Genomic DNA, 23,987 nt, shown 5'->3' with positions numbered 1-23,987 from the left:
GAGATTGAAAAATGGCAAAATCAAGCGCAGACGATGAGGAGCTAAGGCGAGCCTGCGAGGCTGCAATTGAGGGCACTAAGCAGAAGATCGTGATGTCGATCCGTGTGGCCAAGAGCCGAGGGATTTGGGGCAAATCCGGCAAGCTAGGCCGTCAAATGGCCAAACCTAGGGTTCTTGCTCTCTCTAGTTAGTGTTTCTATTTCCCTTTGTACTTTTTATTTCCAATTTCATGCCTTTTTTCACCTTTTTTAGTGTCTACGTTTGACACTTTTGTCCAACTTTAAGATGTACGTTTTGGTCCATTTGAACAAAATTCAATGGTCTTGGCTATGTCCTTTGGGAATTTTGAAAGTGAGAAATGAGGTCCATTGTTAACTTAAGTTAGTTCCGCATAGAATTGACCCATAAGTGGTGATCAATTAATTATTCATCTCTTAATAATATAGTTATTTTTTAACATTTTTATGTTTCTTACGCTTGGGATATTTTCACAAAAAAGTGAAGTTATAATTGTTACATTAAGATCTTCATGGTCTGAATTGGTTCAACTTAAGTTGGTCACCTCGACCAATAGACAGTCAAAATATTATTGCAGCAGTGGACTTGAATAGATTCGAAATTATGGGACATTTCAACACATTTGGCAATGGAACCGGTTATAAATGTGGTGGTAAATGTGAATGTATATCTTTGTTGTTTATTTTTAGTAAGGCAATTTATGGCTATGTATTTGTTATGATTAGGAATTATAAGTTTATAGAATCAATCAAATATTACTATAAGTGCCTCTGAAACACTTAGAGTAAGTTTATAGAAACTCCTAGGGGTTGGTTCAAGTAGTAAAGGCCTTAGGCTTGGAGGTATGCTCCTTTCTAGGGGCGGGCAGCGAGTGCCTGTCACCCGTTGCACCGCCCCCGCTTGGGTGGGGCAGGGAATCCGCTCTGCATAGACGAGGAGCGAGGCCCCAACCCGTATGAAAGAGGAGTTGCGGAGGCGGGGGACGGAGGGGGCTCAGCCTCGCTCCTGCATGTCTAAGCCCCCCCCCCCGAATTCCTTTCTCTTTCTCGAACTCTCACTCTTTCGATCTCGAACTCTCTCGTCCCAGACCTAGACTCCCAAACTCTCTCAATCTCTCTCGAACTCTCTCAATCTCTCTCGATCTAACTCTCTCGATCTCGTTTGCTATGAAAGTAGTAGACGCCGATAGAGGACTCGATTGGGTTTTGTTGTAATAGACGCCACTGAGTTTGGGGGAGCCGAGGAGAGGGGAGGAGGGGGGCGGATTGATGGAGGTCCACCCCCGCCCGTGCAACAGACAGGGTATCCTGCCCCCGCATGGACGGAGGCGGATTACGGGGAAAAAATCCCCACGCCCTCCCATGCGGGGGCGGGGAACAGGGATGGGGTGGGTAGCACCCCTACTCCATGTTCCGCATACTAATTTTACTAAACATACTAATTTTTTTAAAAAGAGCTTTTAAGTTGTTAAAAGTTCTTTTCATGTTCTCAAACTTAGAAACATGCACATAATGAGTGTGTGGCATGTGCAGCAAAATCGAAAGGTCAGCGGACAAAAGCCTTTCTGCGAGTCTTAAAATATTCCAATGGAGGTGTTCTTGAGGTAATTTTCGATATTATTTTAATTTACTTTATTTTGAAGTTTTCAAAATTGTTCTTAATTTTATGATTCCAAAATAAATAGAGACCAAGTAATTAGAGAACAAACTCTAACAAAGCCCAATATGCATGTGACCATTGCCTACTGTACCCGTTGGTTGGTTTATTGCCATCATTCTTGCTCTGATATCTAGGCTTGCGTGGTCTGACAAAATCATGCACTTTGTAAAAATAGAATAAGAGTTGCTGTTAAAAAGCAATTTGACTTCCTTTGCACTCAAATAAGATATAAAAATTAGAGGTAATGCACCAACAATGAGTCAGTCCATAGAATCATACACTACTATAGATTTGAGTTTTTGTATCGGTTTAGAATTTGTGACGGTCACTAAACTGTCATAGAAGATATTATTTAGTGATGGTAAAGTCGGAATATTATTGAACAACGTTTGGACATATAAAAATTAAGTTCGACCGTCTATAATACACTGTCGTTTTAGAGTTTAATATGTTTGAATATATATCATTATTCATGCGAACGAGATCAAGAACCCATATAGTTCGAATGTCAGCCCAAATTATTCGAACAACAACCCAAATCATTTGAACGTTACACAAGATAATTAGAACGTCATTCGAGATAGTTAGAACATTACCCAAGATAGTTCAAATGTCTTCCATATCATTCAAATGTTGCCCATATTGTTCGAACGTTACCCATATCGTTTGAACATTGCTCAAGATAGTTCTAACGTCACGTCATCCCATATTGCTCGAATGTTACCCAGATCATTTGAACGTTAACCAAGATGTTTGAAGGTTATCCAAGATAGTTTAAACGTAACCCTAAATGGTTCGAACGTCAATCCAGATTGTTTGAACATTACCCAAGATAGTTCGAACGTCACCTAGATAGTTCAAACGTTACCCAAAATAGTTCAAATGTCTACCCAGATCGTTTGAACGCTACCCAATATAGTTTGAACATCATTCCAGATGGTTCAAACATCACTCCCAAATTGTTCGAACGTCACCCTAGAATGTTTAAATGTCACTCCAAAACATTTGAATGTTGCCATACCTTTGTGTTAATTTGTTTAAACCATCCTAAAATACAATGATCATCTACTTTGTTAATGTTGAACATTTTAGTTTGGTTCAAATATTAGTTTTACATTCGAACATATTTTTCCAGATCATTCAAATGTCACTCCATATGAATATTACCCCAGAATGTGCAAGTTGGGGCTATACTTTGTTAAGTTTGAGCGTTTTTGTTGGGGCTGTATTTGCTAATGTTGATGTTTTGGGGTTGAAGCTATAATCAATGTTCATATGTTCATCAATCTTCATTATATCAAGTCACATGAGAAAAATATGAATTGATAAGTAATAAAAGATTTTATTCCCAAGAAATAGGCATAAGCCCAAGTGCACAGGATGCGGTATATAAAGGAAATATCTACTACTTTCCAAAAACGAAAGGAAAACAAAAATAGATTCTAGATATGAAGTTCAATCAAGTTTTTAAGCATCTCATTGAGGTCCGGTTTTGATTATGGGAGCTCAGATTTTCTATGCTAATAGATGTGGAATGATATTGAGAAACAAAAAATGTCTCTCATCCACCTAGTTAAAAGATAAATTTTATTATTTTGTATTTATTTGGCTTCAATGTTTAAACAATCGTCATGTTTATTTATTTTTTCTTATTTTGGTGATTATTGCACATTTTGCATATTTTTATGCTTGTATACAATTTTATTAATTATTACAAAAAAACTGGTCATGTTTCGGCCTATTATTGAATTAAAGTTTGTTATTGGTGGATTGACATTTGTATGTTCAAACATGAAAGTATGCTTTATTCCACCTTAAAGAATATAAATAATAAATCTAAACATTAAAATTAATGATATTGCAATATTATCAAATTCTTATAAAAAGGTTAAAATGTTCACGTCCAAACGTTAAGATATGGATGTTCGAACATTTTTAAGTTCACATGCGAATGTTAGTTATGTACGTTCAAACATTATAATGTCTACGTTTGAACAATATTAGATTCACATTCAGTGGTTACATTCAAATGTAGATTTATACGTTTGAAGTTCAGAAACATGTGATGTCTGAACATTATTAAATTCACGTTCAAACGTTATACTATTTTTATGTTTGAACGTTCAATGGTTACGTTCGAATGTAGATTTATACGTTTGAAGTTCAGTAACATGCGAATATTTGTTAATATGTTCAAACGTACTTTTTGTGACAGAAATCAATTGTCACCAAAAGTTGATCACATTCGAACCTTCAATTGAACGTTGAGTCATAAACCGTCACAAAAAATATTTTATGACGGTTTGTTTGTTTGTTTTTATTTTTATGATGGTTTCGTCTGTCACAAAAAACTATGATTTGTCGTAGTGATAAAAAGTGAGTTACATTCTTTTTCTTGATTTTATGTAAAATTGTACTTTTTTTTGTGGTAATGATCTTCTTTAGATTTAACTTTCTATGGGATATTTTCTGCATTTGCAGCCTGCGAAATTGTACAAGTTAAAGCATCTATCAAAGGTGGATGTTATAACAAATGATCCTAGTGGATGCACGTTTACATTGGTATTGATGAATCTCTGATGAACCTTTGTACATTACACAATACACGTGAATTCCATTTAGCTAAATTTCTCTTGGTGGCAACTTGTGTCAATAACCACGCATCTAGCACTTGAGCAAAATGAAAAGCAAAGTTTTCATTCAAATCTCTCCATATTGGTTTTTCTTTTATTTGTGTATACCAACCGAGTTGTGCTATACAGAAGTACCACACTCTGCACACCACTTAAAAAATATGTGATTTTACTCTTTTATCCTCATGTTTCATATTTCATATTTCATGAAACATAAGGGTAAAAAAATAAATTCATATATTTTTAAGTAGTGTGCAGGAGTGTGAGACTTATGTATAGAATTTTTCATACCAACAATATACATAGACACGTTTTCCTTGTTACAGGGTTTTGATAACCTCAGGAGCCAGAGTGTTGCTCCACCTCAGTGGACCATGCGCAATATTGATGACAGGTAATTTGATGGAGGCAATATACTCTTAAAATATCCTTCTTTTATCATTTATTGTGGGAAAAAAAAATTAGTTGTTGATTCTTTGTATGCATTTTTATCTTCTTTTTTTTTTTTTTTTTATAGGAACCGCCTTTTACTTTGTATCTTAAATATATGCAAAGATGTACTGGATCGGCTTCCCAAAATTGTTGGTATAGATGTTGTGGAGATGGCTCTATGGGCAAAGGTGCATATGATCATGACACTCTTCTACTTGTCTGATTTACTCATGTGAATTTTAGCGATGTGATGGCTTGATCTATTCATTTCATTTCCTGCTAAATAGGAAAACACACCCTCAGTTAGCACTCAAAAAAACCTTGAAGATGGGCCAGTTGCAGCAACTGTGACTGAAACTGAGTTGAAAGTGACAGTTGAAAAAGAACTTGTATCCCAGGCTGAGGAGGAGGATATGGAAGCTCTTTTGGACACGTATGTTAGCTTACTTTCGTTGGTCTGAGGTTAAAGATTATAAATTCCTTTAGCAGTATGAAATGCAAATTCAAGCAAAAACTGTTGATCAGACTATGTGCTTTGAGGTTCTTAATGATTTTCTGAAACGAATATACGGAATGAGTTCGAAATTTTTGAATTATGGGTCTGCATTGATACCAACTTTAATGAACCAAGAGGAAGACTGCATAGAGTTGGCCCCAGAAATTCATAGCCGTTCTGCAATAGAGTATCAGTTCTAAATTTTTGAATTATGATACCAACTGTAATGAACCAAGAGGAAGAGTACTGCCTATAGTTTAATTGCTCATTCTTTTCTTTTCCTTTTTCTTTGATTTTTGAAACTCATAGCCCTTCTGCAATATTGTATCATCTCTCTGCTCATGCATTTTTTTTTTTTTTTTTCGTATGTTCATTTCGGTGTCTTCTTATTTTGTGGTGTCTTTATATCAGTATGTTATGAATAACTGTACTTTTCACTGGTGTTAATATCCAGTGGACCCATAATTTCCTATAGGTGCGACTAACAACATTTGTGTTTGCGCACATCGAATCAAATGCTGTCATTTTTGTGGTGACCTGGATATTTAAAATATTTCAATATATTTATAAATAATGATAAAATAATTTGAATTAAAATATTTTATTAAATTTTAAAAAAGTTGAGAAAAAATTAAATAAATATATTAAAAAATTATTTAAAAATTACTTTTACTTCAAAATTTGAAAAAATAGTATTATTCTTTTGTATTTTATTTAAAAATTAAAAATAATTATAATAATTATATAAAAAAAATTAAAAATTAAAAAAGATTTTACGTTTAGAAAAGAAAGTATCTAAAAATACTTCAAGAAGTTGCCAAACGGGCCCGTAATTTTGTATGGATTTGTCTTCTATTTTTTTAGGAATGGGTTGACCAGCGGTGTTCTGGAAGCAACGATTTCATACAGCTTTTGTACTTCAATAACTAATGGACCTAAAGAAAACACCCACTATTAATTTTTATTTATTTATTATTATTATTATTTTTTATATATGTTGAAACTATCTCAATATAATTAGAGTTTTCCAAAATTGTATGACTTTGCAGTTACGTCATGGGTATTGGCGAGGCAGAGGCATTTTCTGAACGGTTGAAGCGGGAGCTTCTGGCTTTGGAAGCAGCAAATGTGCATGCCATTTTGGAAAGTGAACCTTTAATAGATGAGGTAATTAATTTTGGTTCTCCATTTTCAGAGTACTTAGTGAATGGTTTTACTGTTTATGATTATCACTTATAAAAGTCCTTTAAGATGGTAGCTACAGTGGTGATTTATTTGTTGATTTGTGGGTCTGCATGCAGGTGTTGCAAGGCCTTGAGGCAGCAACATACTGTGTTGACGACATGGATGAATGGCTAGGCATATTTAATGTTAAACTTAGACACATGAGAGAGGACATTGAGTCGGTAGGGGGACTTCTACATACTATTGTTTTCACGTGATTTTTCTCTTCTAGTTCTTGTCAGCCCTCTATATATTTATTACGAAACATTTCAAATGTTTCTCTTGTTTTTTTTTTATGAGATGTGATGTCACAGGATTATTTTTGATCGATAAACAGAAATGTATTGATGATAAAGATAGGCATAATCCATGTACATAGGGCATATACTAAAGAAACACCTAAGAATTTCTTGTGAGTTTCTCTTCTTCTTGTAATCCGGGCTGGCCACTCTTTGTTTACCTAGCTTGTCAGTACATGTGATAGTTTTGATGTTTATTTTCACATTTCAGGTATAGTTCAAACAAACTTTTTGAAGGTGGTAACTTGAACTTTGTTTTTTTTTTTTTTTTAAAAAAAAGCTTTATTGGTAAATTCTACTGGAGATTGACTCGTGTTGCTGCTATTCTTGGATTAGGGTTTTGTCTAAAGAGTTATTGTGCCATATGCCATGTAACTAACATTGCTAGTAACTCAGTTGGCAAAGGTTAGGGGATCGTTTTTTCCTCCCTTGTCTGAGGTCACAGGTTTGAAACGGCTTGCCTTAGTAAAACTTATGAACCAAAGGGGCCTTTGCATGTTGGCACCTTGGTGGGGTTGTGGTGACGGACTGCTCCACCTGAGGTCAATAGCTTTGGCTCAAACCGAACATGCCGTAGCGAGTGGGGCCTTATGGTCATGCCCAAATGAGGAAGCTAGACTGGCCGCCCCTAGCCACTCTTTTTGGAGGAGAAAAAAAAGAAGCTAACATTGCTAGTTTTTCATACCAAATTCTGTTGTTGCGGCAATATTTTTTCTGATTACTCTTCATTTGTGCAAAAGTATATTGTTAAATTGTAACCTTGACCTCTCTTAAGTTGGCCTGTAACCTTCTTACCCATATACAGATAGAAACCCGCAATAACAAGTTGGAGATGCAATCTGTGAATAATAAAGCTCTCATTGCGGAACTTGATAAGCTTCTTGAGCGGTTGCGTGTCCCTTCGGAGGTATTTCTCTATCATTTCATTGTGAAAATAAGATTACTAGTTGTACTTATATATATATATATACACACAAAATCAGATTATGAAAATATTTTGGTTAACTTTTTAGGCCTTTTTTGCTCTCAAATGAAATTTCCTTGATTGCAGTATGCAGCAAGTTTGACAGGAGGTTCATTCGATGAGTCTCGCATGCTTCAAAATATAGAAGCATGTGAGTGGTTAACTGGAGCTTTGCGTGGCCTTGAAGCTCCAAATTTTGATCCTAACTATGCCAAAATGCGAGCTGTATGCACTCTGCCTTTCTCTTTGTTTTTGTCTATTTTATTTAAACAATTATGGTCTAGCAAACTATCCTCCAGATAATACAGGATTTTGCGTTGTTCTATATTTATGCTTATTACATTGCGCGCTTGTTAAAAAGTGACATGGTGCTTCATGACCTCTATCTTTTCATAAGCTACAGAATGAACTAATGTTGTGTCAAGATCTGATAGATCGTGTACTTCGGCTATGCCTTGCCTTTATTAATAAAATGATTGCTTACCTATCAGAAAAAGAAAAAGATCTGATGATCATGATTTGATATAAACCAGAATTAAGAGACTAACTTTAGCATCTCCTTCCACGAAACAAGGACATGGTGCATGAGTTGAATTGGGACAGGGAATGGGAAACGTAACAATGGAGTAGAGCTACAGAAAATTGAAGTGCCAACTCTATTAATATAGATAGTCTTAGGACCATGGAACTTGAGTCTTTTAACATCACCCTATATTTTTTTCGAATGTTTCGGTGCTTTACAAGTCCTCCTCTCTCATCTTGGTTCCAACATCAACTGCCAGTATCTTGCTCCATATTTATCATAGCTGCTAGCTGCCAAACTGACTATACCAGTTGAACCTGAGTGTGGAACTTTGACTCAATATCTTACTCATTGAAACTCATTGGTTAACGAGTACTAGTGAGCTTGAACGATGATTGGTTAAGATTTTCTCTAGTACAATGGATCTAGATTATAAAGCCTTTCTGAATATGAATATATTCTTCGAAACCGTCTCATTTTAATCATAGTAGCTGAAATACTTGTAGGTCAAGGAGAAGCGGGCAGAACTTGAAAAGTTAAAAAGTACATTTGTCAGGAGAGCTTCTGAGTTCTTGAGAAACTACTTTGCCAGCTTGGTGGATTTCATGATAAGTGACAAAACATTCTTTTCTCAGGTACATTTTCCCCATCTTTGTGTTGTTCTTTTATTTTTTTTATAAGTAAAATGAAAATTTTATTGATACGAATGAAGTAGGCAAAAGCCCATGTACACTGATTCTTTTTTTGTGAGATGGAATTCTAAATATTGCTTGTCTGCTTTTATTGAACAGCGAGGACAGTTGAAGAGGCCTGATCATGCTGATTTGCGGTACAAATGCAGGACATACGCCCGCCTTCTTCAACATCTAAAGGTTAATAGTGAGACAAATGGCAGTAAATGTAAAAGCTAGATTGTGTGTGTGCAAGCGTCTTCTTTTCAATTTCTTACTGTTTTACCTGTTGCAGAGTCTTGATAAGAATTGCTTGGGTCCACTGAGAAAAGCTTATTGTATCTCCCTTAACTTGCTTCTTCGTCGGGAGGTCAGCAGTACAAATCTTCTTTAGCATCATCTTGATTTTACTTTTGTTTATGCACATTATCAACATATATATTCATCTGCTGTTAAGGTTGTGCAACTTTATCTTTATTTTAGTTTTTTCATGTAAAGATATTGTATATTATTTTTTTCTCCCTTTTCCCCCTTGACCAAGTGAGGAGTTAGATGCCATGATTTCTGGTTGTCTGTATGATTTATGATGGGAAGGCTTGGTTTCTCCATGTACATGCTAGTCAAATGGATAATAATAACTGCATTCCTTTATACTAAATTTGTGATCATTATCTTCTTGGTCATATGACGTTGAAGTGCATCATTTTCAACTGGTTTAAGTTTTCATAATTCATTATAGCTAATTCAAATCAAACGCAGTTTGTTGGGTTCTGCTCTCTGCCTTGCTCAGACAGAGCAGTTTTAACTTTTAATCATCATTAGTCGATTGTAATATATTTTAATGGCTTCAATATCCATGACTTCCTAGTATCACTTGTCACTAATGCATAGATGTCGCTCTTGTATATATCCCGTGTACTTGGGCTATGCTTTTCAATTTCATCAATAATATTTTTGTTTTACGGGGAAAAAAAAAACTTGCTGCTTTAGCTGTAAAGCTCCCTTTTAGCTGTCCTTGGATTTTGGAACAAGTTCACTTGCTTGGCTGCATATATCCTATCTTTGCTTGACTGAAGAGGCTTATCTGACATAAATATTTGTTTCTAATCCATGCTTTCTTAAAGGCCAACCACAATAATGGAAATTATCTAATTTAAAATGCTCTAATACCCCATCAGAACTATGGACTTGTTCCTTATCCCATTTAGTAAGGTATGTAGTCTAACTGACATTTGGGCCCTGATTATCAAATATGGTCAAAACATATATTGCTAATGTTGAATAGGGCTAATACTGCTCATTGCATTAGTAAAAAATCTAGTTATTTTTAACTTCTTTCCGAGTGCCATGCTGCCTGTCCATATGTGTTTGGAATTTAAGTTCTATCTATTTCTTCCTCTTGACATGGTGTTTCCTCTTGCATACTTTCTGTGTACTTGGGCTATACTATTCTTCCGTTAGCTAGTATGAATAAAATCTTTTATAGGTACACAATGTATGCACCTTATCTATGAGATATCTTGTAAATTGACTCCCAATTACGCCATAACATATTCATATGGTTTTGGGATGACCACAGAAATAGTGTTCCATGTTTGGTGTCTTTACTTGATTTCTTTAATAATGGTGACTTTGTTTGCTAGGAGACCATTCCTTTTTAAGCTGAATTTTTACAACAGAAACCCCAACTTCCCTCCTCTTCCACCTACCAGAAAAGAGAAATCTGTTAGGCCCATTTGCCATCTTAAATATTCTGCTAATGAGGGAAAAATAGAGATTGTAGATAAACTAGTCTCGTACATCTTTTCTGGTCAGTTTAATGAAGACTTCATCTTCGAAACATGGTGTTATTTTGTGTTAAAAAAATATTCTATGTACACTCAGTGTTTTCTAATTAATGCAGTCTCCACAGAGTTGATGTGAAAACTTGCTTTAAGGTGTACAATTAGGTGGATGCACTGTTCTAGTTATCTAGATCTTGCGTTTCGTATTAGGCTGTGGTATTTCCAGTCTCAGTTCTAAAATATGGTTTGAAAATTCTATTAATTATTTACAGGCTCGTGAGTTTGCAAATGAACTTCGTGCTAGTACAAAGGCACCAAAAACTCCAACTGTTTGGCTTGAAGCTTCCACAGGCTCTGGTCAAAACACGAATGCTGCAGACACTTCTACTGTTTCTGATGCTTATGCTAAGATGCTGACGATTTTTATTCCACTTCTTGTGGATGAGGTTAGATTCCTCATTATATACATTCATCAAAATCTCAATTAAATTATTTGTGCTAAGCTCTATTTTCTGGCTCAAACTGCAGAGTTCCTTTTTTGCGCACTTCATGTGCTTTGAAGTTCCTGCACTTGTTCCTCCTGGTAATAAACCTGCATATGGCAATGATGATGCCAATGATGATGATCTGATGGATATTGATGAAAATGACAGTAAAACTGGTATTCAACCCCCCTCCCCCATCTGTCTTGTTTAAGTTTGTAATGTATGCCCTGAAGTTTTGTTGCTCTTAATTTTCTAACTGTGATATTAATGAAATTATTTATCTTATGTAGGTAAAAATTCAGCTGAGCTTGCAGCACTAAATATCTCTCTTCAGGATTTACTTGATGGAATCCAAGTAATGTACACAAGTTACTGCTAATTTAAGTCCATGCAGCCACAAGCCTCTGGAATTTGTAGTTGCTTTGGTTATGTGACAATGTTTTGATCCTATCAGAAAAGATCACATGAATTTATGGAAAGTATATTTTCTTGGTCAATAAGCGAATCTATTTCTGAACTCGAAAGACTGGGGTGTTTAAAATGGTCTAAGTCCAACTCCCAGTTCTCTGTTTGGATATGATTGCCAAGTTGTCAACTCAATAAAAGGGACGGCTGAAGTGATAATGGTCAGACAAGTTGATATTCTTTGAAATGTGCTAGATACAAAACACCCAAATATAATAGAGTGAAGCTAATAATGTTCTTTTGTGTAATAGTTCATAGTCTTTACTTATAAAAAAAAAAATAGTTCATAATCTTAAAATTTTTCCCATATTTCTTTCTAATTTAAATTTTATGAATTGAAGTGGGTTGTTAAGTGACCTTCATCTTCTTCACAGCTGCCTTCTCCATTCTAACTCAGGATATTGTATTTTAGTGCTAGACCCTACTTGGAGGTGCTTAATTTAGTTTTAAGAACAGATGCCGATTTATATGAATTTCAGGAAGACTTCTATGCTGTGGTTGACTGGGCATACAAGATTGATCCCTTACGCTGCATATCAATGCATGGAATTACAGAGCGCTATCTCTCAGGTCAGAAAGCTGATGCAGCAGGATTTGTGCGTCTCTTGCTTGGTGACCTAGAGTCAAGAATTTCTACACAGTTTGGCCGTGTAAGATTTAACTATAAGCAGAAGGAAATCATGATCATATGCATTTTGAAGAGCATGATCTATAAAACCATAACTTGTGAATTATGTTACAGTTTGTAGATGAAGCTTGTCACCAAATTGAAAGAAATGAGCGCAATGTGAGGCAGATGGGTGTCTTATCATACATCCCAAGGTAAAGTAGAAACCTTAGGCTTATGCTTCTCTTGACTGATGTAAATTGACAATTTGCTGAGAATATGGACATTGGAATTTAAATATTACACTTTTTGTTCAGCTGATACAAAATTTAGGATACAAAAAAAGGAAGTAGTAATTAGAAGCCTTCGTTTTTAATATGTGGGTTCAAAATTTCCTGAAATACATGTGAGTTGTCCAAGGTATGTAATGTCTGTTGTGTATGTTTAGGGGGCATCAGACTAGGGGAACTTCCCCTTGCATTACCTGAGGTGTACTGCGGGAAACTCCTTGCCGAGGCCTGCGCAGTCGGGACTTTATTCTCGGACACCCGGTGCCAATAATTTTTTTTTAGCATTTTGTTTATCTTTGTGGTGAACTCAACTTGACCTATAGTTGATAATATTGAGGTTTCATGTTGACCCCCTATAATTATTTGGAAGACCATGAAAAGAGGAGAGAAATTCTTGTGCGAGTATGGCATAGACTTGGAGTAACTTTTATTTTGAACAAGGGGGTGGAGGATCTGAATTTATAGTTCACTTGTGCTAACATGACACAAGGTTTATAACTTGTAAGCTAAGAGAAGTTTGCTTTGCAACTTGATTTTAAGGCATGAAAAATATGTAGTGACCCTAAACAAGCCCAAGTTGCATTTGGTTTTATACTCCAAAATGACTAGTTAACATCATAATTGGAGCTTATTGGAATCGGTATAAACTACAAGAATACCAAGCAATGTGGGTTTTCATTAACCACCTCTTTTACTAAACCTGAGATATTACAATCTCCTCCCCTTAAATCATTGGTGTCTTCGTTAGACCATTCCGTTGTATAGGTGATAGGGCTTAAGTTCCACGCTTCTGGTGTAGATTGGCTCTGATACCATCTATAATGATCTATGAAAAGTCCCAAGTCACATCTAGGCTGATACTTCAAAAGGTTTAGTCAATCTTATGCTTGGAATTATTATAAACTACAAGTACATCTCTCAAGCAATGCGGGATCCCATTCTTTACATCTCATACTAAACGTGTGGCATTACATATAGTTCATAAGGTTGATAAGCTCTTTATATAATTTTTAATTAACCAATTTGTTGTCTGGGCATATAAGGGTTTGGTAGAAAATAATGTTTTTATGCTTCTGTATTGAATAATATCAAAACCAAAGGTTAAGTTAGTTTTTGCTTATGAATCTTCTTTGACTTCACTTTCATCTGTTTGTCAATGCACAATGTCAACCCAACACAACAATAAAAACCACTCAAATGGTGGGGGGGAAGTAAGTGCTCTGTTCATCCGCCTGGACCAAAAATCTTGAACCAACTTGTTAACTTCTCTTTTCCTGATGTGTAAATGCTAGAGCTTGTTGATTTCTAAAGCTTGTGAAAAATGCTCATTTTTTACTTGCCTCAAATCTAGTTTGGTTCATGCCAGTTTATCCAACTTGGACCAAAATATTAATTGCACCAAAACTCTTTAGACTTGTATGCATTCTGTTGTTTGTTTTGATGATTAAATTGTCCCAACTTGTATAATTAATTTTCCCTTTTGGGTGTAAAATCTTTTCTAGATGAGGTTATTTGGATTTTGTGGTGGTCCAAAAGCTTGTTTTAGATTATATTTGTGGAAATTTGCAGAAGTACAATGGTATTAAATTTGCATTATAATTATGTTGTAAACTTCAATTCTCAGTTTATAGTTGTTCAGAACATTTTTTGTTTTTTTTTTGCACCACATCAATATGTTTTCGTCATTCAATGTCACATTGTGAAAAAATACGTTTTGTTCAACACATTTTCTCTCTGTACACTTGCAAACAAATAGTTTTTTTGTTCCGTCAATGATGGTGCAACGTTAACGATCGTAGTGGCACAAATTAGATGGGGTTCACAAGAGAGCTTGTGATTGACTAAATCAAAGCTATTTGTGCTCGTTAAGGAAGGAGGTCTGCTATGTATCAAGGAGAGAGGGTGGAAGAGTGAGCATGAACTATTGTTGGGAGTTTCCACGACGCAATGGCTCGGGAGAGCATTGGAGGACTGTATGCTAGGTGTTAAGGAGGAGTTCTACACGACGATGAGGGAGGGACATCGCAGCTTTATAGCATAGCGGTGCTCGAACAGCCGTGGTCGATATATGGTGGTAGTTGATACAGTGAGGGAGGGAGGTGAAGCTTCATTTTTATACCTGAAGAAGAGGGAGGGAGGGGATGGAGAAGACTGAGGGAGGCACTGCGGGAGTATCTTCAAGAAGGGAGAAATGCTGAGGGGACTCGCGATGAATCACAGTTGAGGCCAATGGTGAAAGAGCTTCAACCGTACACAAGGTCCTATAGGGAGGTGCTTATGCTAGTGGCCATTCACCGTGAAATGCGAGTAGGGCATGACGGCAGAGATTCCAATGAGCATTTCTACACCTCTGTGTGTCCCGTCACTGTCGAAAGGCAGCCAAAAAGTGCCGATGGGATGTGGGGGTGGGTTTACTCCGGTGAACACTATTTCTGAGCTTCTTGATGACTCCGAGAGAGACGTAAGGGAAGGGACGTGTGTGGATGATTCTGGGATTGAAGAGTTAACTCTTTCTAAGGAAGAAAATAACCAGAGACTCATCCAGGTGCTAAATGGGCACATTGGGGAGGGTGGAAATCCTTTCGGGGAAGAGACTCAGGTTTTGCCGATAGAGTTTAGAGTGGGTGAGCCCATCCCTCTAAACTACATGTTACCTGATCAGTGTAGTGTTTCTGATTGGGTATTTCACAAGGTGAAGGAAATACAACAGTGTGTGGGGATGGAGTGTGAAGGGTTCGAGGAAAAGTTTATGGCTCTCCTTACCGCCATTGAAGTGGGGCACCAACAACACAGGAAAGTTGGATAAAAAAAACAGCAAGAGTTTAAAAAGTTAACATGGTCAATGAATTATGAGGGAAATTTCAGCGGGGACAGGTCAAAAGGGAAGGGGCTGACCTTCCCTCAATAAAACCCAAAATTGTCTCATGGAATGTCCACAGGTTCAACGAGGTTAATAAGCATCTTCGAATAAGGAACTTGCTGCATGAGTGGTAGGTAGACATTGCTTGCTTACAGGAGACAAAGATGAAATTAATTACTAGAAGAGTTGTACGAAGTTTATGGAGTTGTGTACAAGTTGATTGGGTGTATATGGCTTCAAATGGGGCGTCAGGAGGTGTGTTGGTGATGTAGGATATACTGGTAGTGGAGAAAAGAGAGGAGTTCATAGGGGCTTACTCGGTAGCATGCTCTTTTATGTGTGTAACAGATAACTTTTTGTGGGCCTTTGCAGGTGTATATGGACCAAACTTAGACAACAACAGAAGACTATTGTGGGAAGAATTAGTTGGAATACATAGTTTTTGGGACCTCCCATGGTGAATTGGTGGAGATTTTAATGTCATAAGATTTCCAAGTGAATGTTCAGTAAATAGAAGAGTGTGGCCAACAATGATAGAGTTCTCAGAGTGCATCTTTGATTTAAACTTAGTGGATCTGCCACTAGCAGTGGGTTCTTTCACATGGTTGAATAATCAGATGGGGTCTCGACTGGATAGATTTCTGATATTGCTAGAATGGGAGAGTCATTTTCTAGATGTTTGGCAAAAGAGAATGCCTCATCTTTGCCCAGATCATTGGTCTATCATGCTAGATTGTGGTGGCATCCAAAGAAGGCGCAGGTATTTCAAATTTGAAAATGTGTGACTGAAATCTGAAAGCTTTGTGGATAGGGTTAGACAGTGGTGGGCATCATATTAGATATAGGGGACACCCCTAGCTTCACCTTTACGGGTAAACTGAAAGCTCTAAAAAAATATTTAAAGCTTTGAAACATGCAGTCTTTTGGTGATATAGGGGAATGCAAGGGGTTGGAGATTCAGGAGTTAGAAAGGATACAAGAGGACCGGCCTCTTACACAGGAAGAAGTAGCTTGGAAGATAGTGTTGGTGGCAGAGCTTGAGATGATTATTTTATTAGAAGAGACCTCTTGGCGTAAAAAATTAAGAGCATTGTGGTTAAAGGAAGGAGATCATAGCATTATGGTTAATGGAGTGGATTGTAGGGAAGAGCAGGTGATTCACAATCATGTAGTTGATTTCTATAAGCAACTACTTACCAAACAGATGGGATGGAGGCCTATGCTTGATGGGCTTGGGTTTGATTCCATTGGGCCGCATGATGTTTGTTGATTGGAGAGCCTTTTGAGGAGGTGGAGGTTTACGAAGTGGTGAGGAAAATTGTTAAAGACAAGGCACCGAGCCCCGACGGTTTTTCTATGGGTTTCTTTCATAGCACACAAGGTTTACGACAAGGAGAGATCTGTTGTCCCCATTACTTTTTGTTATTGTGATGGAGGCGCTAAGCAGAATGACATCGACAGTGGTTACAATGGGTTCGTGGTTGTCTTCTCAGTTGGTACTCCGGAGAGGGGAATTATTAATATTTTTCATTTGTTATTTGCAAATGACACTTATATTTTGTGAGGAGATCTAAACTAGGTTTGAGCACTGAAGACTCTTCTCCTTTGTTTCAAAGCGGCGTCTGGATTGAAGGTGAGTTTCGACAAATCAGAGATAGTGCCAATTGGAGATGTTTATCACATAAGATGGTTGGCTAACACTCTAGGGTGTAAGATTGCCTCTCTCCCTATGACTTACCTTGGACTCCCATTGGGGGCTGCCTCGAGAGCGTCTTTGTTATGGGACACAGTGATTGAGAAAGTTGAGCGGAGACTGGCAAGATGGAAGAGAATGTACCCATCAAAAGGTGGCAGGATTACATTGATTAAGAGTACATGATCTAATTTACCTACCTATTTTTTGTCTCTATTCCCTATCCCTACAAGTGTGGTGGTTCTAATTGAGAAACTTCAACATGACTTCTTGTGGAGTGGAGTAGGGGAGGAGTTCAAATTCCACCTCGTCAAATGGGAGAAGGTATGTCGCCCTATCTCCAATGATGGTTTGGGTATTAGAAATATGAGAATTTTTAATCAGGCGGTACTTAGCAAATGGTTGTGGATATACAATAAGGAAACAGAAGCTCTATAGAAGCTGGTGATTGAGAGCAAATATGGAGGATTATGGGGAGGATGGTGTACTAAAGAAGTGAGAGGGGCTTACGTAGTGGGGTTGTGAAAACACATAAGAAGAGGATGGGAGGTATTCACTAGAAACACAAGATTTCTTGTGGGTGAGGGTTCCAGGATTAAATTCTGGAGTGGTATTTGGTGTGGTAACAATGCTCTACAGGATGTTTCAGTGGTTGAAGTCATGGTGATAGCGGGGGAACAAATCTAGTGGAATATCAATTTTAGTCCAGCGGCACAAGATTGGGAAATGAGCAGCTTTGAAGAATTTTTCAGCCTTTTATATTCTATAAAACCAAGCAACCAACAAGAAGATATGTTGTGGTGGACACCTGCTGGTAAAGGTTCTTTCTCGGTTTGCTCTTACTACAAGTCCCTCACACAAGAGCCTAATATTCAGTTTCCATGGAGAAGACTATGGAGACATATGGCACCGCCCAAAGCAGCCTTTTTTGTGCGGACAACTTCCTTGGGTAAGATCCTCACAACCGACAATTTGAGAAAATAGAGGGTGATAATCGCATATTGGTGTTGCATGTGTAGGAAATGGGGCAAGTCGGTGGACCATCTCCTATTACATTGTGAGACAACTAGGGTGTTATGGAATGAAGTATTTAGTAGACTAGACTTGGCTTGGGTTATGCTCAAGACAGCGGTGGCAGTTCTAGCCAGCTAGACAAATCTAAGAGGTATTCAACAGATTAAAGTTGTGAGGAAGATGGTCCCCATATGTGTGCATGTGGTGTTTGTGGCAGGAGCGCAATAAACGGACATTTGAAGACAATGAGAGATCAATGGAGGAACTAAAAGCTTTTTTTATTAGAACTCTATGTACTTGGGCCATTGCTGTTGATTTTAATGGCATGGATCTACATGATTTTCTTGTCTCTATTGCGCCTACTTAGATAGGGCATACTTTCTGTATTTGTACTGGGCTATGCCTATTTGTTGATTAATAATACTTATTTACTTATCAAAAAGAAAATATGTTTTCATCATTCTTTTGGATAGATTTGCAACTCTTGCAACTCGAATGGAGCAGTACATCCAGGGACAATCTCGGGATTTGGTCGATCAAGCATACACAAAATTTGTGAGTGCTTTCTTCTTTAAGATGTAATTGTGTTATTGTTGCATGAACAGTACACTGCACATAACAAGGTAATGGTTTTATCTCAAAATTCAATTGCAGGAGTGCGGATTGTTGGTTAGAGATGTGTTCAGTTGAGTGACCATTAGCACTATGTCTAAGCATTAACCTAGATGGATTCATTTTTCTTGTGGTAGTTAGCAGTATGGTGCATCAAATTAATCTAAAATGACCATCCAGCAAGGAGATATTTGCGTGCTTGTAGAACCAGATTAGAGCTTGAGTCAGAGATGTGTATGCTATTGATGCTTCACCTGTATAGTGATTGAATCATAGAATACATCTGAGAGTGTTTTACAATAAGAAGCCCAAATGAATACTGGCCTTTTAAGAGTACTTATATCATCTTTACCCTCTTTCTTTTCGGTGATAAAACCTATTAAAAGAAATGAAAGGGAAAACGGCAAAGTATGGAAGAAGTATAAAAAGGAAAATATCATTTTTACTGCATGTCCATAACCCATTCTAATTAGGTCATTTCATTCAAATACTAAATCAACCTAATATCAATAGTAGTTATTCAATTAATTCATTAAGTATTAACTGTTGTCTATTGGTTACTTATAAAAAAAAGTATTAACTGTTGGGTTCTTTGAGAGTAAATAAATTTTTCTCAACTTTCTGCTGATTTTCTGATTATTCAGGATGGGAGGTAGTGGTGAACCCTATTTTCCACCCAACTGCTCCCCCAATGGGGAATTTTTCTTTAATGTTAAATACCTTGGTCTGTATCTTCATTTCATTACTATGAAATACAAGCATCACTTGGTGAAACCTTTACCACCAAATCATATATCAACTCGAGATTAGGGATGCTCTTGGTCTGCATTCCTGAAAAAGTGGCCTGCTAGTGTGAAAATTGTTGCTGATGACATCTTTTGCTTGTTCATTTGGTTTTCATATTATGGGGGATGATATTTGTTAGTTTTTTATATATAAACCAGATAGAGATGGGGTCTGGTTATAAATTAGTCTGTCCTGTATTAATATGATAGGAGTTATTTTGACAGGTTAGCATAATGTTTGTTACGTTGGAGAAAGTTTCACAAACAGATCCAAAATATGCTGATTTGTTTCTGTTAGAGAATTATGCAGCTTTTCAGAACAGGTATGTTTTTTTAAAATAAAATTTCCATAGCTAATGTTGATCTTCATGGTGTTTTCAAGCTAAAAAAATTTTGCTTCTCAATCTCTATCTGGTTTACTTAGCTGATTAGAAGCACTTGAATGCAGTTTGTATGACCTAGCCAATATTGTGCCTACATTAGCCAAATTTTATCATCAGGCAAGTGAAGCTTATGAACAAGCTTGCACACGCCATATCACCGTGATTATTTACTCTGTAAGTAATCCACCTTTATTGCCTCATGGTTTTCAACTTTTGATACATTCCTCAACATTTTATTTGGGAGGCCACATCCTCATTCTGGCTTTTGCAGCAATTTGAAAGACTCTTCCAGTTTGCTCGAAGAATTGAGGATTTGATGTACACAATCGCGCCAGAAGAGGTTAGTCTGCTGGTGATTGTATCATCCTACGTTCATAGGTTGATGAGCAAGTTACTTATCAAAAAAAAGGTTGATGAGCAAGTTCCATCGGACAGTCTCAAAATATGCATCACTGCTGCTTTTGTAGAAGTAATCACTGTATGTAGATGTACTCTTTGGAATTACGCTTCAATTTAAAAAAAAAATCCACACATACATGTGTTTGTGACCAATGACCTATGACCAATAAATTCATAATTTGCTTAAGATGCATAGGATTCGTCTCCATAAAGATCATCTCAAGGTAGAGGATTCTGGAGCAGCATTGCATGCCTAAATTAGACATGGAGTTTAATAGTATTGTCAGTTTATGCCATTTGTGAGTAGGGATGGTTCTATCACTAAGGTAATGTAGCTCTAGTAGTCTTTTATATATGGGTGTTTTAATGAACTGTTTGGGGGAAGCCTTCGCTGTTTTCTTATCAAAAAAACTATTAAATAAATTTGTGGTAGCTGTTTCTTATTTTATTGATTTAGGTGCCCTGCATTTATTAATCTGCTCAACTTTATGGCTTTCTACATATGCCTCCACAAATTTTAGATTCCATTCCAGCTTGGGTTATCAAAAATGGATCTCCGGAAGATGTTAAAATCTAGTGTTTCTGGGGTAAGTGGCTACTGCTTGATTATCCCTTCCTCTCAAACTTGACTTGGTACTATCAAAAGACAATATCGTTGCTTCCATGATACAGGTTGACAAGAACATCAGTATAATGTATAAAAAGTTGCAGAAGAATTTAACTTCTGAGGAACTTTTGCCTTCTTTATGGAATAAGTGCAAGGTAAGTTGGATCCTCTCTATTAAAAATATGTTCAGGGCTTAGTATTTGAGAAGGGCTGTTTTGCATGGTCGTTGGCATAATGTCATACAGATCTGTTGAACTCTAATACTCTGTTACTGCATTGAGTAGAAATCTGATTGATTGCCGTTAAAAGTATATAGGAACCAAACTTTAAACATAAATACTGGGACAGTAGAAGAACGGAAGAGGAAGAGTAATGAAGCTTGTGCTGGACGAAATTTCCTCAAGTTAAATATTGACTCTCAACCTCTACTATCAAAGATATAGGAAGTGACTCTCAAGTCTTGCAGTTAGGGGTATAAATGTGCTGAGTTTGAGCAAGTACTGAGTGGTCAAATCCCATTTCGTTTAGTTTTTATTCGAACACGGGTTGAGCTCGAACTTTTCATCGAGTTAGCTTTTATATTCACGATGAGCTTGCTTAATAATCAAGCAAGTTCAAGATTGTTCACGAGCTATTTCATTTAGATAAAATAGATTATTTATATTGTATTTTAACTTTATCCAACAATCTTGACAAGCAAATTTTTGACTTTTCGCTAATATCTTTGTAAAGTTTGTATATACATATGTTAACATTTAGATTCATAAGGATTCAAGTAAATGAAATAGCTCCTCGAGTTTATTAAAAACAGTACTATAAAAAACAATAAATACAAAGCTCCTTGAGCTGAGCTTTGTAGGAGTTGTATCGTTAATAATTGATTATAATTTGTGATCACAAATAGCTCATTTAATAAACGAATTGAGCTAAACTAGAGTTTGACCGAGTTGATCTCGAGCAGCATGTCGAGTAGTATTATTTATTTTCAGCCCTACTTGCATCATAAATGGGCAACATTGTTGTCTTGATGGTATTAGTTGTATAGCCAGGGAAACTAAAGCAAGAGAGAAAAATGGCCTGGGGTATACATCATCCAATGGTACGGTGCATTAAAAAATAAAGCCTTGAGATCTTCGATGGTCCTTGTGTTATTTCTGTAACTTTTAACATTTATTTCCTATATGCTGCATGACCATCGTGATAATTTTTCACATGCTCGCACTGTGATGGCCACCAACCTTTACCTTCCCCTATCTAGGTTAGAATCTTCCGAAGTGCAACTATCCAAATTCCAAACAAAGAAAGCCGAGTTCAAGGGAGCTTTGCTCCTCTATTATATAAGTTATAGCCATTGTGGATTACTCTTCATTTGTTTATGGATGTTTAGAAATTAATTAATATTATGTTGTCATTGGGAGTTAATTTACTTCTTTGGGTTTGATTCCTAACCAGCTAATGTTGGATATACCATTAATGTGATTAGCATGTTGCTTGTTGACAACATTTTTTATTTTGCCAGAAGGAGTTTCTAGATAAGTATGAAAGTTTTGCTCAACTTGTTGCAAAGATTTACCCCACGGAGACCATTCCATCTGTTGTAGAAATGAGAGAACTTCTGGCCTCCATGTAGAGAGAGTTCGAATTGTATGATCTTGAATAGTTTCTTTTTCAGTAAAGAGGTGTTTTAGCCTGCTGTCATCATTCTTTAGTACATTTTTTCATATAAATTTGATTCATTGGACAAGCATTTCAGGTCTCTCTCATATCAGCATAGGTTGAATAAAAGTCATGTATAATAATCACAGTGGGTGGTATATATTGTTCATATACCTCTGTAAATGCTTTTTTTCACTTATATATCCGTACTCTTCAGTATTGTAGCATATATTTTTTGTTGAGGAGTTCCACCTGCTTTTTCACACTGTTCTTCTTCGCAAGCTTACTTTTGCAATATACATGAGTCTAGGTGATATCCTGACCGTTAAAAGAACTGGATTAGTGTTGAGATATAAAATAAATAATAAAATCTACATCTTCTTATTAGCTTAAGTTTTTTGAATAAGTGGTGATTTCACATAATATCAAAGCAGAGGCCCTAAGTTCGAATCTTAACTTTAAACTCTATTTCATTTAATTAAATATTTCATGTGTTGGACTATATCCATTGAGGGGGAGTCTGGCTCACACGTGAAGGGGAGTGTTAAGATATAAAATAAATAATAAAATCTACATCTTCCTATTAGCTTAAACTTTTGGATTTTGTCCACTTTTAGTTACCTACCTATGATTAGATTTTGTCCACTTTTAATGCAATGACTTCCCCTGCTATGATGTTATTGTAGCTATAAACAAAGTCTTTGTATACCCACCAAGTTAAGCTTAAGCGGGCCTTTTGAGATTTTGTTCCATAAATAAGTTGAATTCAATCATAATCTAAATATGGTGGTGAGGTTTATTCATCTATGTGTTGGGATGAAATTAATAGGGTGATTGATTAAGATGAGGTTGTGTTGCAAGGTCCGCCCACCTGTCTCTCTTTTCAAAATTTTATGGTTTAGTTCAGGCAAAGAACTCAGAGTTAACATTGAAATAGAACTTTCTGTGAGGATAATTATACTTCTGGGTAGATTTATTCTTCAATTGTCTGATAGGACTGGATAGTTTAATTTGGAAAGGGAGACACAATATGTAGTCTACAACATTACAGCATTTAGGGGATGCTTGGAAAATGAGTGTCTATGAGATGAGATGAGAAATATGTAAATAGTAGTGAAATGATTTTGGGAAAGGAGAGAGAAATAGTTGAATAAAAATATTATAAAATTAAAATATTGTTAAAATATAATTTTTTTAATATAATTTTTGTTTTAAAATTTGAAAAAGTTGAATTATTTTTTGTGTTTTGTATTTTGTTTGGAAGTATGGAAAAATTGTAATGATTAGATGAAAAAGTTAAAAATTTGACATTGGAAAGTGTATATTTTAGTAATGTTTAGATGTGATGAGAAAGGATGAGATGATACCATCTCAACATTCAAACAATCCCTTAATGTTGTTCGTGTTAAGATTTTGAATAGTATGAAC

At 36.3% G+C, this 23,987-nt stretch overlaps 1 protein-coding gene across 1 annotated transcript; it reads left to right on the top strand.

Moving 5' to 3' along the window:
• The first annotated feature begins 4 nt into the window (after window positions 1–4).
• Window positions 5–22,683, top strand: LOC108983479 (exocyst complex component SEC3A-like). Its single transcript, XM_035690908.1, has 25 exons — window positions 5–186; window positions 1,551–1,621; window positions 4,159–4,239; window positions 4,637–4,704; window positions 4,828–4,930; window positions 5,030–5,175; window positions 6,288–6,405; window positions 6,540–6,644; window positions 7,567–7,668; window positions 7,813–7,950; window positions 8,755–8,883; window positions 9,040–9,120; window positions 9,215–9,289; window positions 10,976–11,149; window positions 11,232–11,364; window positions 11,479–11,543; window positions 12,133–12,303; window positions 12,396–12,475; window positions 18,591–18,672; window positions 19,740–19,837; window positions 19,963–20,071; window positions 20,169–20,237; window positions 20,818–20,883; window positions 20,969–21,058; window positions 22,423–22,683. The coding sequence occupies exons 1-25, from the start codon at window positions 12–14 to the stop codon at window positions 22,531–22,533; spliced, it is 2,640 nt and encodes an 879-aa protein (XP_035546801.1). The 5' UTR covers window positions 5–11; the 3' UTR covers window positions 22,534–22,683.
• The last annotated feature ends 1,304 nt before the right edge of the window (window positions 22,684–23,987 follow it).

Source organism: Juglans regia, chromosome 6 (assembly GCF_001411555.2).
Source record: "Juglans regia cultivar Chandler chromosome 6, Walnut 2.0, whole genome shotgun sequence".
Lineage (NCBI taxonomy): Eukaryota > Viridiplantae > Streptophyta > Magnoliopsida > Fagales > Juglandaceae > Juglans > Juglans regia.
Note: the sequence above shows the minus strand (reverse complement) of the source record. Positions and strands in the feature narration are given on the sequence as shown.

Coding starts and splice junctions, on each gene's coding strand:
- LOC108983479 (XM_035690908.1), top strand. CDS start 12: ATGGCAAAATCAAGCGCAGACGATGAGGAGCTAAGGCGAGCCTGCGAG. Junction 187..1,550: donor TAGGGTTCTTGCTCTCTCTA/GTTAGTGTTTCT, acceptor TGGCATGTGCAG/CAAAATCGAAAGGTCAGCGG. Junction 8,884..9,039: donor ACAAAACATTCTTTTCTCAG/GTACATTTTCCC, acceptor TTTATTGAACAG/CGAGGACAGTTGAAGAGGCC.